The sequence below is a fragment of the Meles meles genome, chromosome 2 (assembly GCF_922984935.1).
Source record: "Meles meles chromosome 2, mMelMel3.1 paternal haplotype, whole genome shotgun sequence".
Taxonomy (NCBI): domain Eukaryota; kingdom Metazoa; phylum Chordata; class Mammalia; order Carnivora; family Mustelidae; genus Meles; species Meles meles.
In genome coordinates this window covers 11,304,583-11,327,814 of record NC_060067.1, presented here as the reverse complement: position 1 = coordinate 11,327,814, position 23,232 = coordinate 11,304,583, and the positions used below count along the sequence as shown (strand labels likewise).

General features: G+C 38.3%; 1 protein-coding gene across 1 annotated transcript; it reads left to right on the top strand.

The window, feature by feature from the left end:
* Window positions 1–1,540: 1,540 nt before the first annotated feature.
* On the top strand, window positions 1,541–15,110 carry ENAM (enamelin). The gene is made up of 8 exons (XM_045998379.1): window positions 1,541–1,591; window positions 3,385–3,453; window positions 3,785–3,829; window positions 4,505–4,546; window positions 6,124–6,396; window positions 7,982–8,062; window positions 9,772–9,822; window positions 12,261–15,110. Exons 1-8 carry the CDS (start codon window positions 1,541–1,543, stop codon window positions 15,108–15,110), a joined length of 3,462 nt encoding a protein of 1,153 aa, XP_045854335.1.
* Window positions 15,111–23,232: the final 8,122 nt, after the last annotated feature.

Here is a 23,232-nt window from a genome sequence, read left to right as displayed (position 1 = left end):
GGGCTCCAGCCCCGCATCCGGCTCTCTGCTCAGCGAGGATCCTCCTTCCTCCTTTCTCTGCCTCCCTCTCTGCCTACTTGTGATCTCTGTCTGTCAAATAAATAAATAAAATCTAAAAAAAAAAAGACGTCTTCATATGTCTTGGTATACTATGTCTTGGTAGCCTTATGTAATACAAACCAAAAGAAGTCCCTGAGTTATCCATGGAGATAACATTACAGCTCATTTTAATTATGTACCAAATAAATATTAATTAAACACATTAAATTATAGTATATGTTGGCCTGCATTTCGATGATAGTCCATGATTTATCACAATAGGATATAGTTAACATTCACTTTTGTTCCCTAAATATCCTTGCAAAAACAAAGTTTCTATACTTGAAAAACTCCAAATTCATCAAGGAAAGCATCTTCCAAAACTTACAGCTGTAAGCTCATTTTCCTGGACTGTTATTATGTATAATAAGAGACTTGATTTGACAGCTCCTGTAATAACACATTATAAGTTTACATTGGATGTGTTTTTTTAACCTTAAACTCTTGTGATGGCAAAACCATTTTTCTCAAAGCTGATTGGTTGTGCAGGTCTACAACAGAGCTTAAATGTGACCTTGCTATCCCAAACTTTCTTACAGGAGGAATTTTTTTATTTTAAGCCTTTTTGTTACACAACATGACATCTTCGTGAAGAATTTTTGTTTTATTATTAAGAAATAAACGTGTCTTGCTCCTTGAGATCTCCTTGGCTTCAGCAACTTGTATTATTTCCACTGTAGACCAGTAAGAATATATTTCAAACACAGGCTAAAAAAGTTCAAGTAAAACTTATTTGTTATATATTGGAGCTACTAACTGAAATTGGGTGAGTATTAGAGATTATCAGCATAATTAATATAGCCAAAAAATGAACTTAATTCATAGATATTGGTTGACTTCCTTATTGCATTCTCTGATGTTGGTTATATAGTCATTGTTTGCATACTGACCTTCCGATAAAACTTTAAACTGGGTTTATTTGGTGGATTGTTTTCTTCTAATTTTTCTTCCAACCTACTTAGATCTCATGTAATACTATGCTTTTGTACATCTCCCTATAGAGCAATCAAGTTTAATCAATACTGCATTAGAAGTATCTCAGAAATACCATTCCTGGGTCATTTTCTCTTCTCTTAACACAACAGAAGACTCAACTTGAAGTCCCTCTAATAAGGCTATGATTGGATAAAATTGGATAAAATAATTTTTATTTTTGGATTTAATAATATTTTAGATTTTATAATTATTTTGGATAATCCAAATGAAATCCAAAATTTTGGATTTAATAATGGATTTTGGATTTAATTTTTGGATTTAATCCAATTAAAATTGGATTCATTTTGGATTGGGTAAAATTAAAAAAAAATTGGATAAAATAATCAACATGACATGCGCTGCCTTAGAGCTGAATTTTTGTTATTCATTTCGTTTATTTGTTTCATTTCTATATTTGAGTTTCTTCTCATGCCAAATCTGTATTTTTCAAAATTTGGGTGAAAACATGCTGCCTCAGTACAGGCATGGAGCCTCTCTTCCTAGGCTAGATAACTTGGTGAGTATTTTTATTCACTTTTTATAATACCTACAGGTCACATGCCAACTAATACAGCCAGAAGTCCAACTGAGAGGGTCAGACATTACTAAGTGTGCCAGAAGAAACAAAGATAGGGTGAAGAAGTAAGAACTTATATAGTCTTTGTACTCCACAGACACCATAAGGTGTGTTTTCAGTTAAAAAAGGAGTTAGTCATAGACTTTCATTGAATAATGAACCTTTGAGATAGAAGGAAACGATCAGTCATCCAATATAATATATTAATTTCACAAAAGAGAAAATGAGTGGCATTTTGTATTGGCAAAGTAAAAAGCTACATCTTCTTACTTAAGTGTGTGACATTACCAAAAATCTCAGTGACAGCTGCTATAGAGATTCAATGGATGATTAGACAAGATTAGGTAAGAAATTAAACATCTAACAGTTCCCCAAAATCTTGGGCCACAATCTTAGAAAGTAGATTTAGAAAGGAAAGCATTCACCAATATTCTCTTTATTAGCTTTCTTGTGTTCTTGTGAGCCTATACTGAAGACACTAGCTTCAGTTGATATTTTTAATTTTCTATAATATCATGACTCTGAAAATCTTTAATTAACCAGAAAGGCATTTACATGTTACTACTTTCTTTGTTTAATTAAACTCTCCCGATTCCTCTGATATATAAAAGGTAATTGATTACTCCTAAAATTTAGGAGAATACTGAAGTGTCCTTTAATTATATTGCTCCTATGGGAAGGAAACAGAAGGGTGAGCATTGTCTCAAAATACTGCTAGATGCATTTCAAGCCCAGAAAAAGGAAAGAGGAGCAAAAAAGACTGAGTTACCACTGGTGTCTACCTGCTAGTTACTATGCTAGGAATTGTGCTGTATCTGGTGTACCATGAAAATAATTCATTCTGATTAAAACCGTCATTTTCCTCTATTGTACATGCAAATGAAACAGAGTTTTCTTAAGGAATTATACAAGTAAATGTTTCGGAAAAAAAAAAAAACCTTGTTCAAAGATGTAACTACAAGTCTTAATTACACAGGCTTGCATAATTAACTAGAGTGGGATAAACGAAATCCATGAAAACATTCTCAAACTTCGCATGTAAGTCTACAATCTTCAGTCATTTCTTCTATATGTTTACAGTGTCTAACAAAGAGATAAACATACCTTTGCCTATATTTTTCTATTTCTCTGACCTTCTCTTGAGCAGAAGTGATATTTTAAAGATAAATTAATAATAATAAAAGCAATAATAATAATAAAAACAATAGAGGAAAGAATAAAAGGATAGGATTCTGGAATATTCTAGCTTATTTAATTAGCCTCTATATAATGGAATGTTGTCTATGGCACCTTAGAAAGTATCTCAAAGTACTGATTTTGGATTACACACTCACTGAAACCGAGATTATTCTGAATGGTGATTATAATCAGACATTACTATGCTATTCTAAACCAGCCTAGCAATAGCATCTCAAAATCATCAATATTCATATTTTCAGGTAAATTCCTAGTTTCTAATGTCACATTCCAGTGATATAAACCATATCCCATCTTCTCAAGTATCAATCTTCTCTCTCTCTACCTCATTTTTATCTCTCCTGTTTAATCTGACACTTTTCACATTTTAGGACAGTACCAGGTAAAAACCAGCAGTTTCTTACTGTAAAGCAAAAATGGCGGCCAAGGCCCCCATCACGGTCTATTTCTGCGCTCTCCTCGACAGACAGTTGGGCAAAATGTCACCAGCAGAATCATTTCACAGTCCAAAAATAAAATCCAGTTTTTTATTCCAGGTACCAAGTGGAAAAATGAAGATTCTCCTGGTCTTTCTAGGTCTGCTTGGTAATTCTGTTGCTATGCCAGTGAGTATCAAAAAAAAAATTTAGGGGGCGCTTGGGTGGCTCAGTGGTAGAGCCTCTGCCTTTGGCTTGGGTCATGATCTCAGGGTCCTGGGATTGAGTCCCCCATCAGGCTCTCTGCTCAGTGGGGAGTCTGCTTCTCCCTCTCTCTCTCTCTGCCTGCCTCTCTATCTACTTGTGATCTCTCTCTCTGTGTCAAATAAACAAATAAAATCTTTTTTAAAAAAAATTAGGACTTTTCTTTGTGTTCTATTGTTGCATAGCTTAGAAATAATTATTGGGTTCATTTCAACTGATGTTCTGGATTTGACACCAATAATTCTCTCACTTCCAGATGCAAATGCCCCGAATGCCTGGATTTAGCAGTAAAAGTGAGGAGGTATGTATATTAAGTCTCTGGAGAGAAGTTTTCCTAAGCCCTTCCCGGAGAGTCCATTAAAAAAGGGGAAAACTTTATGATATATAAAATTTCTTATGAGAGAAACAGAAGGAGGGAAATTTGAAAGACAAACTCTCAAATCAAGGCAAAGTAGTAATTTCCCCAGCTTCATACCACCTACATACTTCTCAAGGTAAATGTGAATTTGGGTCCATGTATGGTTAATGTTAGCTTCTTTGTTAAGTTTTTAAACTAGCAAAGGTAGACATTTGTACCAAGGGTTTTTAGAAGGTAAACACATAAGCATATAGTATCTCCTACATGACTCTTAGCCAAGACCATTAGCCAAATTCAATACACATCAGAAAGGAGAATCATCTTTTCATAGAATTATCCCATTCTCAAATCCCGAGTAAAACATTCAAAAACTTCAAAGTAGATAAGATTTTTGTTCTCTATTATCCTTTATCAGTTCTTCTCAAAGTAAAATTCTGACTTAAAAATGAAAGTGACCTAGGATTTTAATTGCATACTTATTTTAAATTCATGCATAACTAGTAAAAGACATCATGACTGTTATATGTTAGAATCAGAAATTCATCTTATTTCTGGCGATTTGTAGGTTGATTAGGTAAAAAATTTTCACTTTGTACTTTTGCATTCCTTTGGTCACAGATGATGCGATATGGTCAATTCAACTTTATGAACGCCCCACATGTAAGTTCTGCTTTGTATTATTTCTGACAATTTCTTGTTTATATACAGATAATTACATTATAAGGTTTGTCATAGCTAATAAAGATACTAATAGCTATCCACATGTTTTAATTATAATGTAATCATTATAAGAGTTTCAAAGGGGAAAAATCATTTCACCTGTCTCCTCACCCCAAATTTTCTTCTTATTCTTTACTGTTGTTCTCTTCTGTAAATAAAAATTATTTATTAATTACCAACATTCTTTATATCCAAGAGAAACTAGTTCTAGGAAAAGATCACACAACATACATTCACCAATAATGAGGACAAAAAATAGCATATTAATACTCCAGTTGTATGTGTGGGGGGGGGTAAATTTTATTTGGATTATCTTGAAAGATAACACTAAAATTATGAAATAAGTTTTTATCTTCTTTAAATAAATTTAAGTTAAAACTACCACTAGTGCTAATTCTTAGAAGCAACTAATAATGAATCATGTATCCATTGGATCTTTTTGGCATAGTTTTTCTGAAAAAATTATATGACAGTGCAGCAATATTATATGTCACTTTTGACTTTTGTGATGATCCTAAAAACCATTGGGAAGAAAGATCAAGGACTTCCTCAATTTTCTCTTAATCCTTTATTCAAGCCATTCTCTTTGAAAGCTTCTCACCTACCATCATCATCCTGGTCAATTTTCTCTCTAACTATTGATTGGCCCAACTCTTTCAAATTGTCATTCTTGGTTTTAGTGAATTTGCCTGTGATCTGAAATTTTCACCAAGTTAATGGTCATGAAATTCTGCATTATAATGCAAGATTCACAATTTCACCTTCCATCAGTCCATATGGTGTTTGTGTTGTCTTTGTGTCCATCACCCAATAGACAGCAAGAGACTGATTCATGAAGACTGGGGATAGAGACTGGTGTTAAACCAAAGCAGGAATGTTTGAATGGGAACTGACATTGTAGGAGGTCAATTCAAAAATTAGCTTCTTCAGATTATAACTACTTTTTCTTCCCTGCCAACCTTGAAATTGTGGAGATTCTGATAATGCAGATGGAATTAATGAAAATACACCACCACCAATCAAAAATTATAGGCACCATATAAGGATGTTTACACAGAAAATTTTTATTCTATCACTCTCTTTTTCGTTGCTGGTTTTTTTTTCTCTTTGTCACTTTCCCTTCCTTTATCTTCTTTTTGCTTTTTCTCCTTTTCCAGCCTGTAACAAGTCACGGGAGTTTTGAACTGGATGCCAGCTCCTCTGTAACCCGACTCATACACTTATGTGAGTCAGTGTTTCAGAGTCAGAAAATTATCAGCCAAACTCTTAAAATGAAAATTTTTCACCTTATCCTATCTTTTGCTTTGTTTGGTTGGTTGGCTTTCTAAAAGGCAGAGATTCATTTCTGGAAGGCAACATTTAAAGAAATGCTAAAGATCGTGAGGCTTCTGTGGTTGAGTTAAGTTTCACAGAATTTTTAAGATCCTTGTCTGAGTTTTAGAGACTAACATCAGTGGATGAGGAGAGCTGGAATCTCGGCCCTCCTACAATTTGACTGTTATTTGCTACCCTTGCAGATGGCACAGCTGGGCCCCTTGTATGGGAACGGTATGCCTCAGCTCTTCCCACAGTACCAGATGCCCATGTGGCCTCAACCGCCACCCAACACGGGCCACCCACAGAAACCCTCATCCCCTTCAGCGCCCAGACGCCAAAAGAGCAAGACTGATCCAGTCCCAGAGACTCAGAAACCCAGCCAGCCTCAACCAAAAAAGCCACCACCAAAGCAGCCTTTAAAGCAGCCACCACCTACCCCAGCGCAGCCAGAAGAGGAAACCCAACCACCGCAGGTGAGGCTTGCCCAGCAGAATTCCAAACCAGCGTCCATAAATGGTGTCGGAGGGATTTGGAGAACCATACCATCCCCACATACACACTTTGTCCAATGTTCCTCAACACAGGTACTGCCATGTACGAAATCGAATCGTTCATTTTTACATTCTTCTCAGGTGACGCTGCACCACCTATTGAAAATTGCCTTGCGAGTTACCTCCAGTCTTTGTGTGATTAACAATTACCAAAACAGGGGAGGCCAGCTGGCTCAGTCTGTAGAGCATGTGACTCTTGGACTCACAGTCCCGAGTTTGAGCCCCACATTCCACGCACAGATTATTTTAAAAAAAGCACACACACACACTTTTTTTTTTTTAAGATTTTATTTATTTATTTGACAGAGAGAGATCACAAGTAGGCAGAGAGGCAGGCAGAGAGAGTGAGAGGGAAGCAGGCTCCCCGCCGAGCAGAGAGCCCGATGCGGGACTCGATCCCAGGACCCTGAGATCATGACCTGAGCCGAAGGCAGTGACCTAAACCACTGAGCCACCCAGACACACTTTTTTTTAATTAAAAAAAATTACCAAAATACTGTTGCCTTAGAGGCTCCTTTTAAAGTGCAGAGACAGGGGCACCTGGGTGGCTCAGTGGGTTAAAGCCTCTGCCTTTGGCTCAGGTCATGATCCCAGAGTCCTGGGATCAAACCCCGCTTCAGGCTCTCTGCTCAGCAGGGGGCCTGCTTCCTCCTCTCTCTCTGCCTGCCTCTCTGCCTACTTGTGATCTCTGTCTGTCAAATAAAAAAAAAAGAAAAAAAAAATTAAAAAAAAAAAGACCCTTCAGGGTATGCTAAAATGCAGAGACAGCACGGTACTATAACATGAGCGCTAACAGACGAGTCAGGGAACAGAGATTCAAGTTCTACCACTGGCCCTTATTAGTTGAATGATCTTGAATAGCCACCTTACCTTTCTGGCTCCAGGCTCCCCATGAGTAAAGAAACAACCTCTAAGTCCCTTCCAGGTCTATGCTATGATAACCCAAAATACTTGAAAGGTAAAAATGCTTCCAGTACTTCTGTGTGGTATGAACAGTCCTGATGTAAAACGAGAAGATGTGCAAATGATTTCTCAAGGTATTACCCCGTGTGGAGCTTCTAAAATGCTGTCTCGTCATCAGTTAACAGACACTGTTTATTTATTATCAGACACCATTACAGATGTAGAGAACATTGAATAAAAAGACGCTCCTGGATCATTTACCAACTGAGAAATTGTGGGCAAATGACTCAACTTCTCTGAACCCCAGAATCTTCTGTGAAAAGGAAATTATGTCTTTGGCATGTGTCTTCTATGTTTATATGAGGATTCAATCGGTTTGCCTTAGTAAAATGCACAGCACGATACCTACCACAGAAGTGTTCAATGATGCTAGTACTAATTGTTGTTGTTATTATCATCTCAGCCCTAAAGAAAGGAAATAACAGTTTAATGCAAAGGGAGATGCAGATTCCCAAGTATCAAACATTGTACCTTGTATTTAATAGGTTTGTTTTGTTTTCCATTTATCTTTCTCATGTCCCCATCACTGAATCTTTCTCTTTAGGCATTTCCACCATTTGGCAACGGGCTATTCCCACCATTTGGCAATGGGCTCTATCAACAGCCACCCTGGCAAGGCCCACATGTGAGTTTTTCTCTTTATACTAGAAGTGAAAAATAATATTAACATGTTATATCTCAAACTAGTATGAGTTCACACTCTCTAAATGAAATGCTATATGAAGAACATGAGGGAAAAAAATCATCACATCAGCAATCATGTAGGGGGAAAATGGTTTAATGAATTTTTTACTCGGACAAATTGGTGACATGAACAGTTGAAATCACCAACCACTAATAACTTAGTTAATGAAATGATTTTAAAGGACCATGCTATTTTGCTACTATTCCTCACTTCTCTAAAAGATTAGAAAATACAAAGATTATCTTCATTGAATGTCATGGGGAAATTGAGACAAAATGGAGTTATGAGTTATGATTAATGAGTTATGATTAATATTAATATTATCAATATTATTATTATGTTTTATTATTAACATTAATTAGTATATTTATTAGTATACTAATAATTAGTATATTAGTATTAGTGCTAATTTGTATATTTTATATTATATATACTGATATATAATATATAATATACTAATTAGTATATTAGTATTAGTACTAATTATACTAATATTGTATACTAATAACATAATTAGTATAATTATTATTAACAATATTATTAATAATAAAATGATTAATATTAATAATATTGATAAATCATGAGTTATGATTAGACTAAGATCTTTCCATGATATGTTATTATTTCTAGCCACAGAGGCTTCATTACAAAGAATCTTGCAAAATAATATTTATGAGAATCCTTTAAAGTTTAAAATCATTAAAATAAAACATGATATTGAAATTATATCACAAGAATTAAAAATATAAATCACAAAATAAACTGAACTAAAGAAATGTTTAAAGTCCAATTGCTACGAAACTAACAGAAGCAGCAAATATTTGATGTCTTTTTTTTCAGCTATGGCATTGGTTTTTCTTGTCTATAACTCTATAACCAAGAAGCCTTCTTATTGATAAGGAAAAATTCACTCAAGGAGTAAAAGTTCCTTACTTTTTTTTTCTTTAAAAGAGTGACTTCCTTTCACTGGCCATTCTGAACTCTGGAAACTAAGGCAGTACCAGGTGAACATCCAAAAAGCAGATAAGCAAAAAAAAAAAAAAGGCTGATAAGCATGATTCTCATGTTCAACTATGATCTCATATATGATCTCATCCACACAGAACATCTGAAGGTCTGTGGGAGTTGGACTGATTTACTAAACCCTCCCCTGAGCAAACACTCAGCCTCCAAGTTTGATTAGGAAAATAAACCTTGCTCAAATAAAAAAGTTGTAGTAATAATCCAGGAACAATTGTCAATTTGTCATCCAAAATGTGACACAGACTCTCGAAAAATAGCATCATTATTTAATCTCCATTATTACATGTTCTTACATGAATGTTTAGATCCTAACAGCACTAACAGTGTGTGTGTGTGTGTGTGTGTGTGTGTTTGGGGAGCGAGGGGGTGACTGCTAGGAGATGCAGCTACACATGGTATTCTAAGTAGGATAATCTAGAATCCAGCAGAAATCTTTGTATTTACCAGTATTCACTGATGGATTATAATTAAAATAATTATAATCAATAGAATGTGGGAGCTAAAAATGAACAATGCTAACACCCAATCGTTGACTTGAACTATTTTAAGACACCATGAGTTGTGCAAACAAATGGCAGCATAGAACATGGATTTCCCTTGCCTTCATTATGCTTTTCACATTTCAGAAAGTACCACCAGGTTATGGACGTCCACCAGTCAGCAATGAAGAAGGAGGAGTGAGTACAAGTAAAGCTACATTCCCCATTAGGAACTGCAGAGGCTAATGAGCCTCTGCCTTTTTATTTCTATCTAACAAAAAGAGTAAAATTCAACATAAGAATTTATAGCTCAAGTGCCCATGATATAAGAAAAATATCCAGTAACAAAAATAAATGTGATATATCATTTCTCCTCTACATATCCTGAACTCTCTCCCTCCCTCTCTCCTTTCCTCTTTCTCTCTTTTATTCTCTGTCTCTCTCTGAGAAGACTAACCTGAAAACTTTGCTCCAGAATCTTTGGACTCTGGACAGTGATGGAGCAACCAAAAACAGAGAAAGAAGGAAATGCATCCTATAAAGTTATCACCAGAAGGGAATGAAGTAATCATCTAACTCCTTCATTGTACAAATAAATTGAAACCCAAAGAAGATCACTAGTCAATTTCACCTACAGAGTTAGAGGATAAACTGAACCTCAAGCTCTTCTGACACCCTGTCCAATGGCTTCTTTACCACACCACACCAGAAGAGCCAAATGCATGTCACAGAGTGATACACTGTGAAAATACTCTGTGTCATCAAAAAAGTCATTATAGTGATTCTGGCATGGAACTCCACCCCTGGAGCTTACTTCGTTTTTTTCCCCTAAATATATATGTCCTCAGTGAAATGGCTCTAGGGGATTAGGGGATGGGAAATGGGGCAAGGAGGGAGTTAAAATAATGACACTGGAAATCACTATGTCAGTAATGGCATAAGGTGCTTTTAAAAAGGTGTGCCTGGTGGGCTGTCAGAAAAGCATGCGACTCTTGATCTCAAGTTCATGAGCTTGAGCCCCACATTGGATGTAGAGATTATTTAAATAAACTTATTTAAATGTTTTAAAAAGTTTAAAAGTTTAAAAAATAAAATTAAAATATCATTTTGAGATTGGAATTACCAGATAAAAATGATTCAGATAATTGTATGCAACCCAGAAACAGGCACTTCAAATTTTCAAAAGATAGTATGAGAAAATAAAGCAGAATGGCCCAGACAGTCAGCGTAGGCATGAAAAAGTCTGTTTTCCTTCTCCTGTGATGTCACTTGGCAGAATGTCCTCGAGGTTCATCCATGTTCTCACATATTGAAATTTCCTTCTTTCTGAAAGCTTAACAGTACTCCGTGGTGTGTCTTTCCTCATTTGCCTTTTCCATTCATCTGTCGATAGATATTTAGGTTCTATTGTGATCAGTGTTGCAGGTAGTAGTTGAGATTTGCAACCGCATCAAGTACAAGGGGGAGGCAATAAGGCTGGATGGATTAGTTATGGGTCAGATGATTTTAAAAAATTGTTAGTGTGGTGGTAGCAGTGTTTTACAAGATACGACATTTGTTAGGTACTTACTACGTCCCAGGCACTGAGATTGACAGATGTTATCTCTTTTGACCCTCATGACAACTTATGAGGTAGATATTCTTTTATTATCTTGAGTTTACAAATAACTGAGGTAATCATAAATTGAGATTAGCCCAGAGTCATACTATTAATACTGAGGGAACAGAGATTTTAACCCATATCTGTGTAGAACTACACTCTTTAGACTTGCTTTTGATGTTATGCAATGGGGTTTAGAGTCTATCCTTAAAGGTAAAGGCAACTTTAAACAATATTTAAAGAGGAAAGTGATGGACGTTCTACCAACCCCCACCGCCAAACTGTACTGTTCTAATGGCAGTGGAGAGACAAGACTAGAAGGAAGTAAAATTACACAAAGAGTGACCAGTAAGAAAACTATTGCAATAGTCAAGGGTACTGGGGATAGAGGATGAGGGACAGGATGGAAGTTTAGATTTTATAGGACTTGGTTATTAACTGTCTGTGGGAAATTAGAGAAGAGTAGAAACCTGGAAAACTGGGTGGATATCAGTGAACATTGTTTAGATATAGAATATTAGAGAAGGAAGTTTGGGGGGTATTAGGTTCAACTTACATTCAGTTGGAGGTGCCCATGAAATCTTTAGTGATGAAGTCTTGCTGCCTCAGCCTCAGGAGAAAGGGTCATGGGCTGGACTTGTGGCTTTGGGAATCACTGGTATATATTTGTACTGAACAAATTGGCCTTCCATAGATTGCTCAAGAGGTGTGTAAAATGGGAAAAGAAGAATGGGAAGGGTAGAAAATGGGATCCTTTAAAAAACAAAAACAAAAACCCCCTCAGATTTAGGATCAAGGCCTAGGAAGAGAAAACTGAGACGTTAACAGTCAGAAAGAGTACCCAAAGAGAGAACCAGAAGGGACTAGGGTGGAATTATATAAAAACCAAGGTGGAATTAACTTTCAAGAAAGAAAGCATAGCTAATGGTTTTAAAAGAAGCATGTTGATAATTTCCCTATTACATTAAAAATATTCCTAGCAACAACATGGTGGGAAACAAAGAGTAATTACCAAGTTCCATCTTTTTCCCTACAGAATCCTTACTTTGGATATTTTGGATATCAAGGATTTGGGGGTCGTCCTCCTTATTATTCAGAAGAGATGTTTGAACAAGATTTCGAAAAACCCAAAGAAGAAGATCCTCCTAAAACAGAGAGTCCAGCCACTGAGCCCTCAGCTAATTCAACAGGTCCTGAGACTAATTCTACTCAACCAAACGCACGCAGTTCTGGAGGGAGTCAGGGTGGAAATGACACCAGCCCAACAGGAAACAGTGGCCATGGTACAAACACTGCTCAGAATGGAGTTATCTCACCCCCTACCATTAATGTTTCAGGCCAGGGAGTACCAAGAACTCAAATCACATGGGGACCAAGTCAGCCAAATATTCGTGAAAATTATCCAAATCCTAACATCCGAAATTTTCCTGCAGGGAGACAATGGCGTCCCACTGGTACTATCATGGGGCACAGACAGAATGGGCCTTTTTACCGAAATCAACAGGTTCAAAGGGGTCCTCGGTGGAACTCCTTTGCTTGGGAACGCAAACAAGCAGTTCGTCCAGGAAATCCAATTTATCGCAGGGCTTATGCTTCTACTGCAAGAGGGAATTCTCCCAATCATGCAGCAAATCTGGGAAATATCAGAAGAAAGCCTCAGGGACCAAATAAACACCCTGTGGGAACCAATGTTCCTCCTCTGGGTCCCAAACATGGTACTGTTGTCCACAATGAAAAAGTCCAAAATCCAGGAGAGAAACCAGTAGGTCCAAAAGAAAGAACAGTCATTCCTACAAGGGATCCATCTGGTCCCTGGAGAAACTCTCAAGATTATGGAGTTAATGAACCAAACTATAAACTGCCTCACCCTGAGAGTAACAAGCTAGTCCCAAATTTTAATTCTATTGACCAACATGAAAACTCTTATTACCCAAGAGGAGATTCCAGTAGAGCCCCAAATTCTGATGGACAAACCCAAAACCAGAATTTGCCCAAAGGGATTATTTTGGAGCCAAGAAGAAATCCATATGAATCAGAAACTAATCGGCCAGAATTAAAGCACAGTACATATCAACCTGCATACCCTGAGGAAATTCCTTCCCCTGCAAGAGAACATTTTCCTGCTGGAAGAAATACTTGGAATCACCAAGAAATCTCTCCGTCTTTTAAGGAAGACCCTGGGAGGCAGGAGGAACACTTACCTCATCCTTCCCATGGCTCTAGGGGAGGTGTTTACTACCCTGACTATAACTCTTATGATCCCAGGGAAAACTCACCATACCTTAGAAGCAATACGTGGGATGAGAGAGATGATTCTCCCAATAATATAGGGCAACCCCAAAATTCACTGTACCCCATAAATACTCCAGAACTGAAAGAAACTGTCCCCTATAATGAAGAGGACCCAGTTGATCCAGCTGGAGATGAACATTTCCCGGGACAAAGTAGATGGGGCATGGAGGAAACAAGTTTTAGAGAAGGTCCAACAGTTAGGCACTATGAAGGTGAGCAATATACCTCAAATCAACCAAAGGAATACCTTCCCTATTCCTTAGATAATCCATCGAAACCCAGGGAGGATTTCCCCTATGGCGAATTTTACCCCTGGAACCCAGATGAGAATTTTCCATCCTATAATACAGCTCCCACTGTACCACCACCTGTGGAGAGCAGGGGCTATTATGTTAATAATGCTGTTGGACAAGAAGAAAGTCCTCTGTTTCCTTCTTGGAACTCCTGGGAGCACAAGACTCAAACCCAAGGACAGAAAGAAAGAAGGCCATATTTTAACAGAAATTTCTGGGATCAGCCAACAACTTTACACAAAATGCCCCCTAGTCCACCACACCAGAAAGAGAACCAGCCCTATCCTAGTAATTCCCCAGCTGGGCTTCAGAAAAATCCAACATGGCATGAAGGTGAGAATTTGAATTATGGCATGCAAATTACCAGGATAAATCCACCAGAGCGAGAACATCTGGCTTTCCCAAACTTAATTCCTCCAAGTTACCCAACAGGTCAAAAAGAAGCACATGTATTTCACCCAAGCCAGAGAGGTCCCTGCTGTGCTGGTGGCTCCACAGGACACAAGGACAATCCACTTGCTCTCCAGGACTACACTCCATCCTTTGGTCTTGCACCAGGGGAGAATCAAGACACCAACCCTCTGTACACAGAAGATAGCCATACTAAACATGGAAGACACACCATCTCCCCTACAAGCAACTTGCCTGACCAAAGAAACAGCTCAGAGAAAAGACTGCCCGGGGAAAGTCAAAACCCAAATTCTTTTAGAGATGATGTGTCCACTCTGAGAAGAAACACACCATGCTCTATGAAGAATCAACTGAGTCAGAGGGGAATTATGCCCTTTCCTGAGGCCAGTTCCCTTCAATCGAAGAATACACCTTGTCTCACAAATGATCTTGGAGAAGATGGGAACAAAGTTTTGGAACCAATATTTGAAGGCAACCAGTTCAACGAAAGAACTGTTGACCTTACTCCAGAACAGCTTGTTATTGGCACACCTGATGAAGGCCCTCAGCCAGAAGGAATCCGAAGTGAAGTGCAAGGAAATGAGGGGGAAAGGCAGCAACAAAGACCATCAAGCATCCTGCAGTTACCATGCTTTGGCTCCAAAATAGCCAAGTATTACTCCTCCAGCACTGGAACTCCCTCTAGCATTGGAAGGCAAGACCCATTTGATGAAGAACCGATTATGCCTACTGAAAGTCCGAACTCATTGTCTAGGTTAGCTACTGGGGCAGAGTTTCAGAGTATAAATGTAGACCCACTTAATGCAGATGAACACACTCCATTTGATCCTCTTCAATTAGGGACCAATCCACAGGACCATGTTCAAGACTGCTTACTACTTCAGGCCTAGGGATTATCACAACCAAACATTCTTTGGGGAAGGAAAATACCTGATATTCTACAGTGGTTGCCCAACATTCTCCCCCTCCCGCACCATCCTCCCCCTCCCCCACCAGACTCAGTTAAGTATCTGACCTTGTTGGTGATCCTTAAGATTTTCCCCATTCCAGCAATAGGAGTAGTGGCCCAGGTGATGAGGTTGGGCCTCTAGATTCTGTACTGTCACAAACACAGACCTTAAAAATAACCAGAAAGGCTATGTGACCTCCAGCACTTTGAAACTTGGAAGCCATTTGTCTGGGTTAGTCTCCCTTTGTTTGCTGATTCTTCCTTTCTCTTTCAAAGGTTCATACTTGCAAAATTCTCTGGTTTTGCAAGACAGAAAGGCAGATGAACTTTCCATTTTGTGCATGGAGATCGATATATCAGTATAATCCAGATGACTGTATATTTTTTTCTTCTGTTAGTCTTTGTCAGTTTTTTCCCCTAATATTCTTTTGACATCTCTTACCTTCCACTGTTTCTCTCTTTACTCTATCATTTCTTTGCTTCCTTCTGTGTTTTCTTTCTGTCAGCTATTCTGTATTTAGCTTCCTATTTTTTCTTGCTCATCTTTCCCACTTTCTGACACTTTTTTACAGCCTAAGATATCTTCAGCCATCACTAGTCTTTACATCTACCTCCTTCAGTATGTCTTCCTCTCTTCCCACCTTTCTGTTCAGTCTCCTAATGGATCCCTTGTCAATCAAACCTTTTCTTCTCTGACTTTCTTCCCTTCGATTTACCTTTTTCCCTGTTATACCATTTTCACATCATAAGACCACATATCTCTCTTCCTTTTTGTATCTACTCTCCAAATCCTGTGCTAGTTTTTTTGACCCAGTCTAACCATCATTGTAGAGTATATTTTAGAAATATTAAATACTGGTACCTACTTTTGTTTTTAATTTTCTTATGTCCTTTACCAGGTAGATAGAGCTTGGCCTGTGGAACACATTCAGGAAGTGTGAAGGAAGACAAGCTAGTTAACTAGCAGCCTGGGGACAAGGCTTAGGAATGTGGGGAGGGAAACTGCCACACTGGGACTGAGAACACAGAAACAATGTGTGGGACTTACCACACCCCATCACCAAGTCACACTCTGCAGGATCTGGAGAGTACATTTGAGGAAACACTATCCTAATCAAATAAGAGAAACACTCAATGGTCAGTTTTCCTTGATAGCATAATATAAGTGATTCTACCAGTCTATGCTACTACCAACATAAAGTCTTAATTTTCATGTCCTGGTAGAATTATTTGCAGACATACTTCCTTTGTATCCTGATTAAATAGTGTAAATTATTTTGTAAAGTAGATATTTCTGTATTGCCTTGCTAGAATAGGTCCAGGTGTTTTGTTTTGTTGTTTTGTTTTTTTTTTTTAATAACGGCATGTTGGCCAACTCTCTGTATAGTCCTTCCTAGAGGGGAAGAATTCTTGGGATTATCTAGAAAGTTACTTCTAACTCAAGGGAGTTTCTTAGGAGAAAATTTCCTGGGACAGATTTCATAAGAAGAACTCAGAAATTTAAGAATATACAATGTTGAAAACTTCAAGGGAAAAGGAGTCTTGTCCTTTGAGTCTTCTAAACTTCTTGGTACAGTGTCTTGCATATAGTTGATACCCAATAAATATTTATTGATTGACCAATTTTAAAATGGCTTTCACAGCTCCCATGAAAACCCTTTGGTGTGCTTTTCCTGTGGATATACTATACAGGATTCTGAGTTAGCCGTGGCATACTCTGTAGCTTTAGATACTCAGCAACATGTGCAGAACATAGAATCTCAGAGTAAGAAGGGATCTTAGAGGCAAATTATTTAGGCCACTCACTAGTTGCTAAATTCCCCCCACCCACACTTTTACATCTTAATCACATACTCAAAAGTCATTAACTTTTCCTGTACAAAACTGTCTCTTAAGAATTATCCTCATCAAAATAAAACTACATGTTTTGTTTCACTTTCTTTCCAAATGATTTTTCATCTAGATAGGAATACTTTCATTGTCAGGTGTGCATTCACTTCAATACGCCACAAAATATTTGAATTGTACATTTGTCGCGGCAGATGTATTGAGACGTCTTCACCTACAAGACACCATCGCATAAATTGTCATCCAAGACCTCCATAATGTAAAGTGTAAAAGCACGTGGGACAAAAATATCTATTGAATTTGAGGATATAGAGTGAAAAAACAAGGGGGTGGTTAATGTTCCTGTAAAAAATCCCTCTATCTCACCATTCGGGTATCCTTGTACAAACCCGGACACCCGGCCTGAGCTCCCTACAGTAAAGTGCTTATTCTATGTGCCGTTGGTAAGTTGTTAACAAGCTCCAAGTTCAGGGTGCACACTTGAAGAGGAAGGCTCTGAGCGTGAGCCCCTCCTCTAGCCTCCACACTCCACTGCGACAGCCCCACCTCTATAGATGTTCCTATGCCTAGAGGCTGTCACCTGCTCGTTCCAAAGTGACTAGCTATAGCCTGGTGGTGTCTTCAGTCAATAAGTAAATAGAGAACGAGACAATAATACCTGAAGATGGCAAACAGGGAAGATAATCCAGCGAAACTGACACACACCTGCTTTATAGGCTTTCCTGTCGCCCCGCCAATAACACATTTCTCTACAGAGTATTCGCCATAGATCCAGTTGGCTGGGGGAGATCTTACACTTTTTCACATTAAGTAGGAAGCAAAGTAAGATGATGAAATGTGGGGACGTCTACCTCGGCAAACTTGACCTGGTAGCCGCGGTCATGGAGGTTCTTCCTCCCGTTTCCAGAGCTGAACATGTTTTACTCTTTACTCCTATCAGAGTCTCAACTTTACACATTTTTGAAGAAAAAATGTCACAGGAACAGGACATGACCTTTGAGTTACTCTTATTGCTTGCTTCGGCCCATCTCTGTCTTTGCTTACCACCCCTCCTTCAGTCACAACCCTAAAGACTGTAAAGAAGGACCATCTCGCTCTCAGAAAACCAAACTTTGTTTCTAAAAACCAAAAGGGGAACTAGAAAAGTTGGACTTAAAATCAGCAGCTCTGTCCCTCCTTCACAAAACCTCAAGGATTTCATTGTGACTCAGGCCAACTTCCCAATGAGCACTGAGAAGAAAACCACTCGATGAGAAGTATGCCACCACCATCGCACAACAGAATAGAGCTTTTGGTTTTGGCTACCTGTTCCTCCATGCCTCCGCACCGCACCCCTAACCCTAACCTCTTCTCTCACTTTAAATTCATAGTCAATGATATAGAAACAAGATTCAACTGGTAACAAACAAAATTCCATGCTGGCTGAAGAAAATGCCTCAAAGAGAGAAGGGCGCACCTGAGCTATAATTTGACACATACAAAATTGTGCCATTGATGACACTGCCCTTGATCCCCCATCACCTGCTGGGCATGGTTCTCGGCTCTCATAGTGCTCCATTCCATCTGCCTGAGGACCTGGAACCCTCCATTTCTGTGCTTCATCATAACTTGGACAGTAATTATCCAAAAAACCGTGCCTCATTCCTTTTTTTGCACTGCACAATGTAGGTATTGGCTGTGGCTAACTTGGCAAAAAGATTCCTTCCCAAGGGGCATCTGGGTGGCTCAGTGGGTTAAAGCCTCTGCCTTCGGCTCAGGTCATGATCCCAGGGTCCTGGGATCGAGCCCCGAATCGGGCTCTCTGCTCAGCAGGGAGCCTGCTTCCCTCCCTCTCTCTCTCTCTGCCTGCCTCTTTGCCTACTTGTGATCTCTGTCTGTCAAATAAATAAAAGAAAAAAAACATTAAAAAAAAAGATTCCTTCCCAAATGTTGGCTAACGTGCCATCTTCCCAAATCAATCAGCACACCCTTAAAGAGTGAATCTAATCATGGGATATTTACAGAAGGATAATAGGGTAATGGTAGGCAATTTTATTTGGGTAGGACTTTGTCAGTCCCTTGGCTATAAACCACGCTGGCAGCTGTCTCTCCAACAGAGGACTGAGGCTCTTTCTGATGGTGTTGCATACTATACCAGTATTATGCAGGCTTTAATGTGCACCTGAGTCTTGTTAAAATGCAGATTTTGATTTCATCATCTGGAGTGGGACCTTTGATTCTGAGTGAAGGCGCCCCTGGGTGATGACGAATTAGCCAGTTGGCAGACCAAAGTTGGAGTCGTGAAGTGTTAGGCTATTCCTTATAAGTAAGGGACAACTGCACACTCAGCAGGGTAGAAACAGAAAGGTCTTGACCACTGAAAAAAATTATATAACCAACCTGAAAGTATATGCATAAATAAAGCATGTAATTGGAATAAAGAACACAAAGAGAAGGAGGAGCAGGCCAATCCTATATTTATGTTATACTTCCTGCCTCTGCATGACCCCTGTATTTCTAGAAAGTTCTACTTCCATTCTATTTCTTTAATATCTCCTCCAAGACTGCCCCAGCCCCAACATCACCGGCTTCCCTGAGGGCTCACAGCACATCACCTTTTATATTTAATATTGCTTTTTTCCTGTGTTAGTTTTGCCTATAGAAGGAGAAAGAAACTCTTAAAAAGTGAGGCCCAGTTCTCATCCTTCTTGCATATGCCTCATAACACCTGGCACCGTGCTGAGCACAGAAGGGATGCTGAATAAACATTGCTTTTTCTTTAAATACATTTTATAAATGAATAGAAATTCAGAATTTCCCAAATTTTGATATGATAGATGTAAAATAAAATTAATAATTAATGTTTTTCTAACTACAAAACACACTGTTGAATATTAGTTACATTATTAGTATTAGTATGTAGAATATTAGTTACAGTATTCAGTGAATACTGAATAGTAGTTCCATTAGTTCCAACTAATGGGAACTAAAAGGAAACAAATAAAAAGAACACATAATCTACCATCTAATGTTAATATTTTGTCCTATTTTCTTTCATATGTATGTATGGGGGACGACGGTCTTAAGGTAATTCTTTCATGAAATATCCTACATTTTCCTCTTTAAATTATATAAGCAATTTCCATACAATTAAAAATACTTGATGCTTCATTTTCCATTGCCTGCAAAATATTCAGAAATATACCTATACTATCATTCTCATTGATGCTAGATGTAAAATTTGTTATAAATTTTCATTATCATAAATAATGTTGTGATAAATATCTTTGTGCCTCTTTGTCCATATTTTTTATTATTTCCTCAGAAGTAGAATTACTACTGAGGGAAATGATCGGAAAATGTATTTTAGACAGGATAACATACTGAATGAGAGCATTGGAGATGGAGTCTGAGAGTCTTGGATCCAATCATAGGTTTTCCATATATTATATGAAAATCTTAAGATTATTTTATCTCTTCATATCTCAGTTTTGCCATTTGTAAAATGAAGACAGTCTTCATTTCATAGGGCAGTTTCGAGCATTAAATGAAAGGTGTATTAAAATACATATGTATTATATTTCATAAATCTACCACCAGGGGGCAACAGAGGTTTCGAATATTCACGCTGTCTTTCCTAAGCAATTCCCAAACAGCCACTGCACCTGGGAATTTTTGAGACCTGCTACTTCCCCTAATGCATCCCAGAACTACTTAATCAGAATCTCTTCCGGTGGGGTCCAGCAATCTATCACAATGGGTCCTCCAGATAAGTCTCGTGCATTCTAGAGTTTGAGAATCACCGATCTAACACATGTTTACATCTTTTCCCTGATTTAATCCCCAGGCAGAAACAAGAGCCAAAACACAATTAACACACAGAAACCACAGCAGTTTACAGAAGGTTAGTTTACAGATGATTAGCTGTCCTAAGTGATATACATATATATGTTATGTATATTGGGGTTTTGTATTTTAAAATGTCTGTAAGATGTGGTCTCAGGACCCCAGGGGTCACAGAAAGACCAGGGGTGTCTGAGTGTGACAGAGCTCCCGGCTATGGGAGCAGGGAAGCTGGTTGCAGAGATGGAGCTGAGCAGTGAGCTCTAAGCTCGGGATTACCTTGATGGAAGGCAGAGTCGGGCCACTGCTCTTCTGGCCCCTGCCCAAAGGAAACTCACCTTCCTCTTCTGGGAGGAGTGGCATGGGAGCACATGGCAGGAATCTGCTGGGTTTGGAGACTCCAAATGGGGCCATGCACCAGAGATAGAAACGCCCAGTGCCATGTTGGGTGAGCACAGAGCGCTGCTGGAGGGAGACCAGGGAGATGGGAGGGATTGACCGCTTTTCTCTGAGGACACACTGAGTAGTGGGGCCTCAAGGTCTCCCAGGCTGGAGATTGGGGGAGGCCGCCATTTTCATTCCCATCCTCTAAAGCTCTATAGAAAGCGTTCAAGGGACAAAAGCTGCCCTGAGAGTGAACCCAAGCAGATTACTTAGCCTGGACCCTGGCAAGGGCAGTGCAATTCCACCTGGGGCAAAGACATTTGAGAATCACTGCAACAGCCCTGTCCCCCAGAAGATCAGCAAGAACATCCAGCCAAGACCAAGTACATTGATCAATGAGAACTGCAGAACTCCTGAGCTAGGGGAAAGCAACACAGAATTCATGGCTTTTTTCTCCATGATACTTTAGTCTTTCAAAGTTAAATTTTTTTAACTTTGTAATTTCTTATTGTGCTTTTTTAATTTTTCCTCTTTCCTATTTTAACTTTTTTAAACTATTTTATCTTATCAATATCTTTTTTAAAAATCTGTTTTAGTTTCATTTTTATATTCATATTTTATCCCTTCATTGTATTTAATCTTGTTTTTTGTACACATATAGGGTTTTTTTTTTCTTTAAAATTTTGGGATATAATTTTTTCTAATAGATCAAAATATACCCTAAATTTAGCACATGGCTTTGTTCTAGTCTCCAGCCTATTCACATTCTTTCCTCTCTTTCTTCCTTTCCTTTTTCAATCAACTTCTTACCTTATCAGTTCCTTTTTTAGAATCTTCTTTCATTTAAACCTTTACAGCCATATTCCATCCCTTCATTGTGTTTACCCTTATTTATGTATATGTATATTTTTCTTTCTTTAAAATTTTGGCAGGTAGTTTCTTCCAACAGACCAAAATACACCCAAAATCAAGTGTGTGGCTCTGTTCTATTTACCAGTCAAATACATATATATTTTTTTTTCCTTTTTCCCCTCTTTCTTCTCCCCCAAGTTTTGGATAGCTTCTGATTTGGTTAGTGCTTATTTTTCTGGAGTCATTACTACCCTTTTAGTATTTTGTTCCCTTATTTATCAATTCCTATCTGGATAAAATGACAAGGTAGAAAAACTCACCATAAAAAAAAAAAGAAGAGGCAGTACTGGTGGCTGGGGACCTAATCAATTCGGACATTAGTAATACGTCAGAACTAGAGTTCAGTATGATGATTATCAAGGTGCTAGCTGGACTTGAAAAAAGCATGGAAGATATTAGAGAATCCCTTTCTGGAGAAATAAAATCACATTCTGGAGAAATAAAAGAATTTAAATCTAACCAAGTTGAAACTTAAAAAGGTATCAATGAGGTGCAATAAAAAAAATGGAGGCTCTCACTGCTAGGATAAATGAGGCAGAAGAAAGAATTAGTGACATAGAAGACCACATCATGGAGAATAAAGAAGCTGAGCAAAAGAGAGACAAACCACTACCAGGCCATGAGGGGAGAATTCAAGAGATAAGTGATACCATAAGACAAAAAAATATTAGAATAATTGGGAACCCAGAAAAAGAAGAAAGAGAGGGGGAGAGAAGATATATTGGAGCAAATTATAGGAGAGAATATCCCTAATTTGGCAAAGGGAAGAAAAATCAAAATCCAGGAGGCACAAAGAACCCCAATCAAAATCAATAATAATAGGTCCATACCCCATCATCTAATAGTAAAACTTACAAGTCTCAGTGACAAAGAGAAAATCCTTAAAGCAGCCTGGGACAAGAGGTCTGTAACATACAATGGTAGAAATATTAGATTGGCAGCAGACCTATCCACAGAGAAGTGGCAGGCCAGAAAGGACTGGCATGAAATATTCAGAGCACTAAGCAAGAAAAATATCTAGCCAAGAATATGATACCCCACTAGGCTGTCACTGAAAATAGAAGGAGAGAAAAAGAGCTTCCAGGACAAATAAAAAC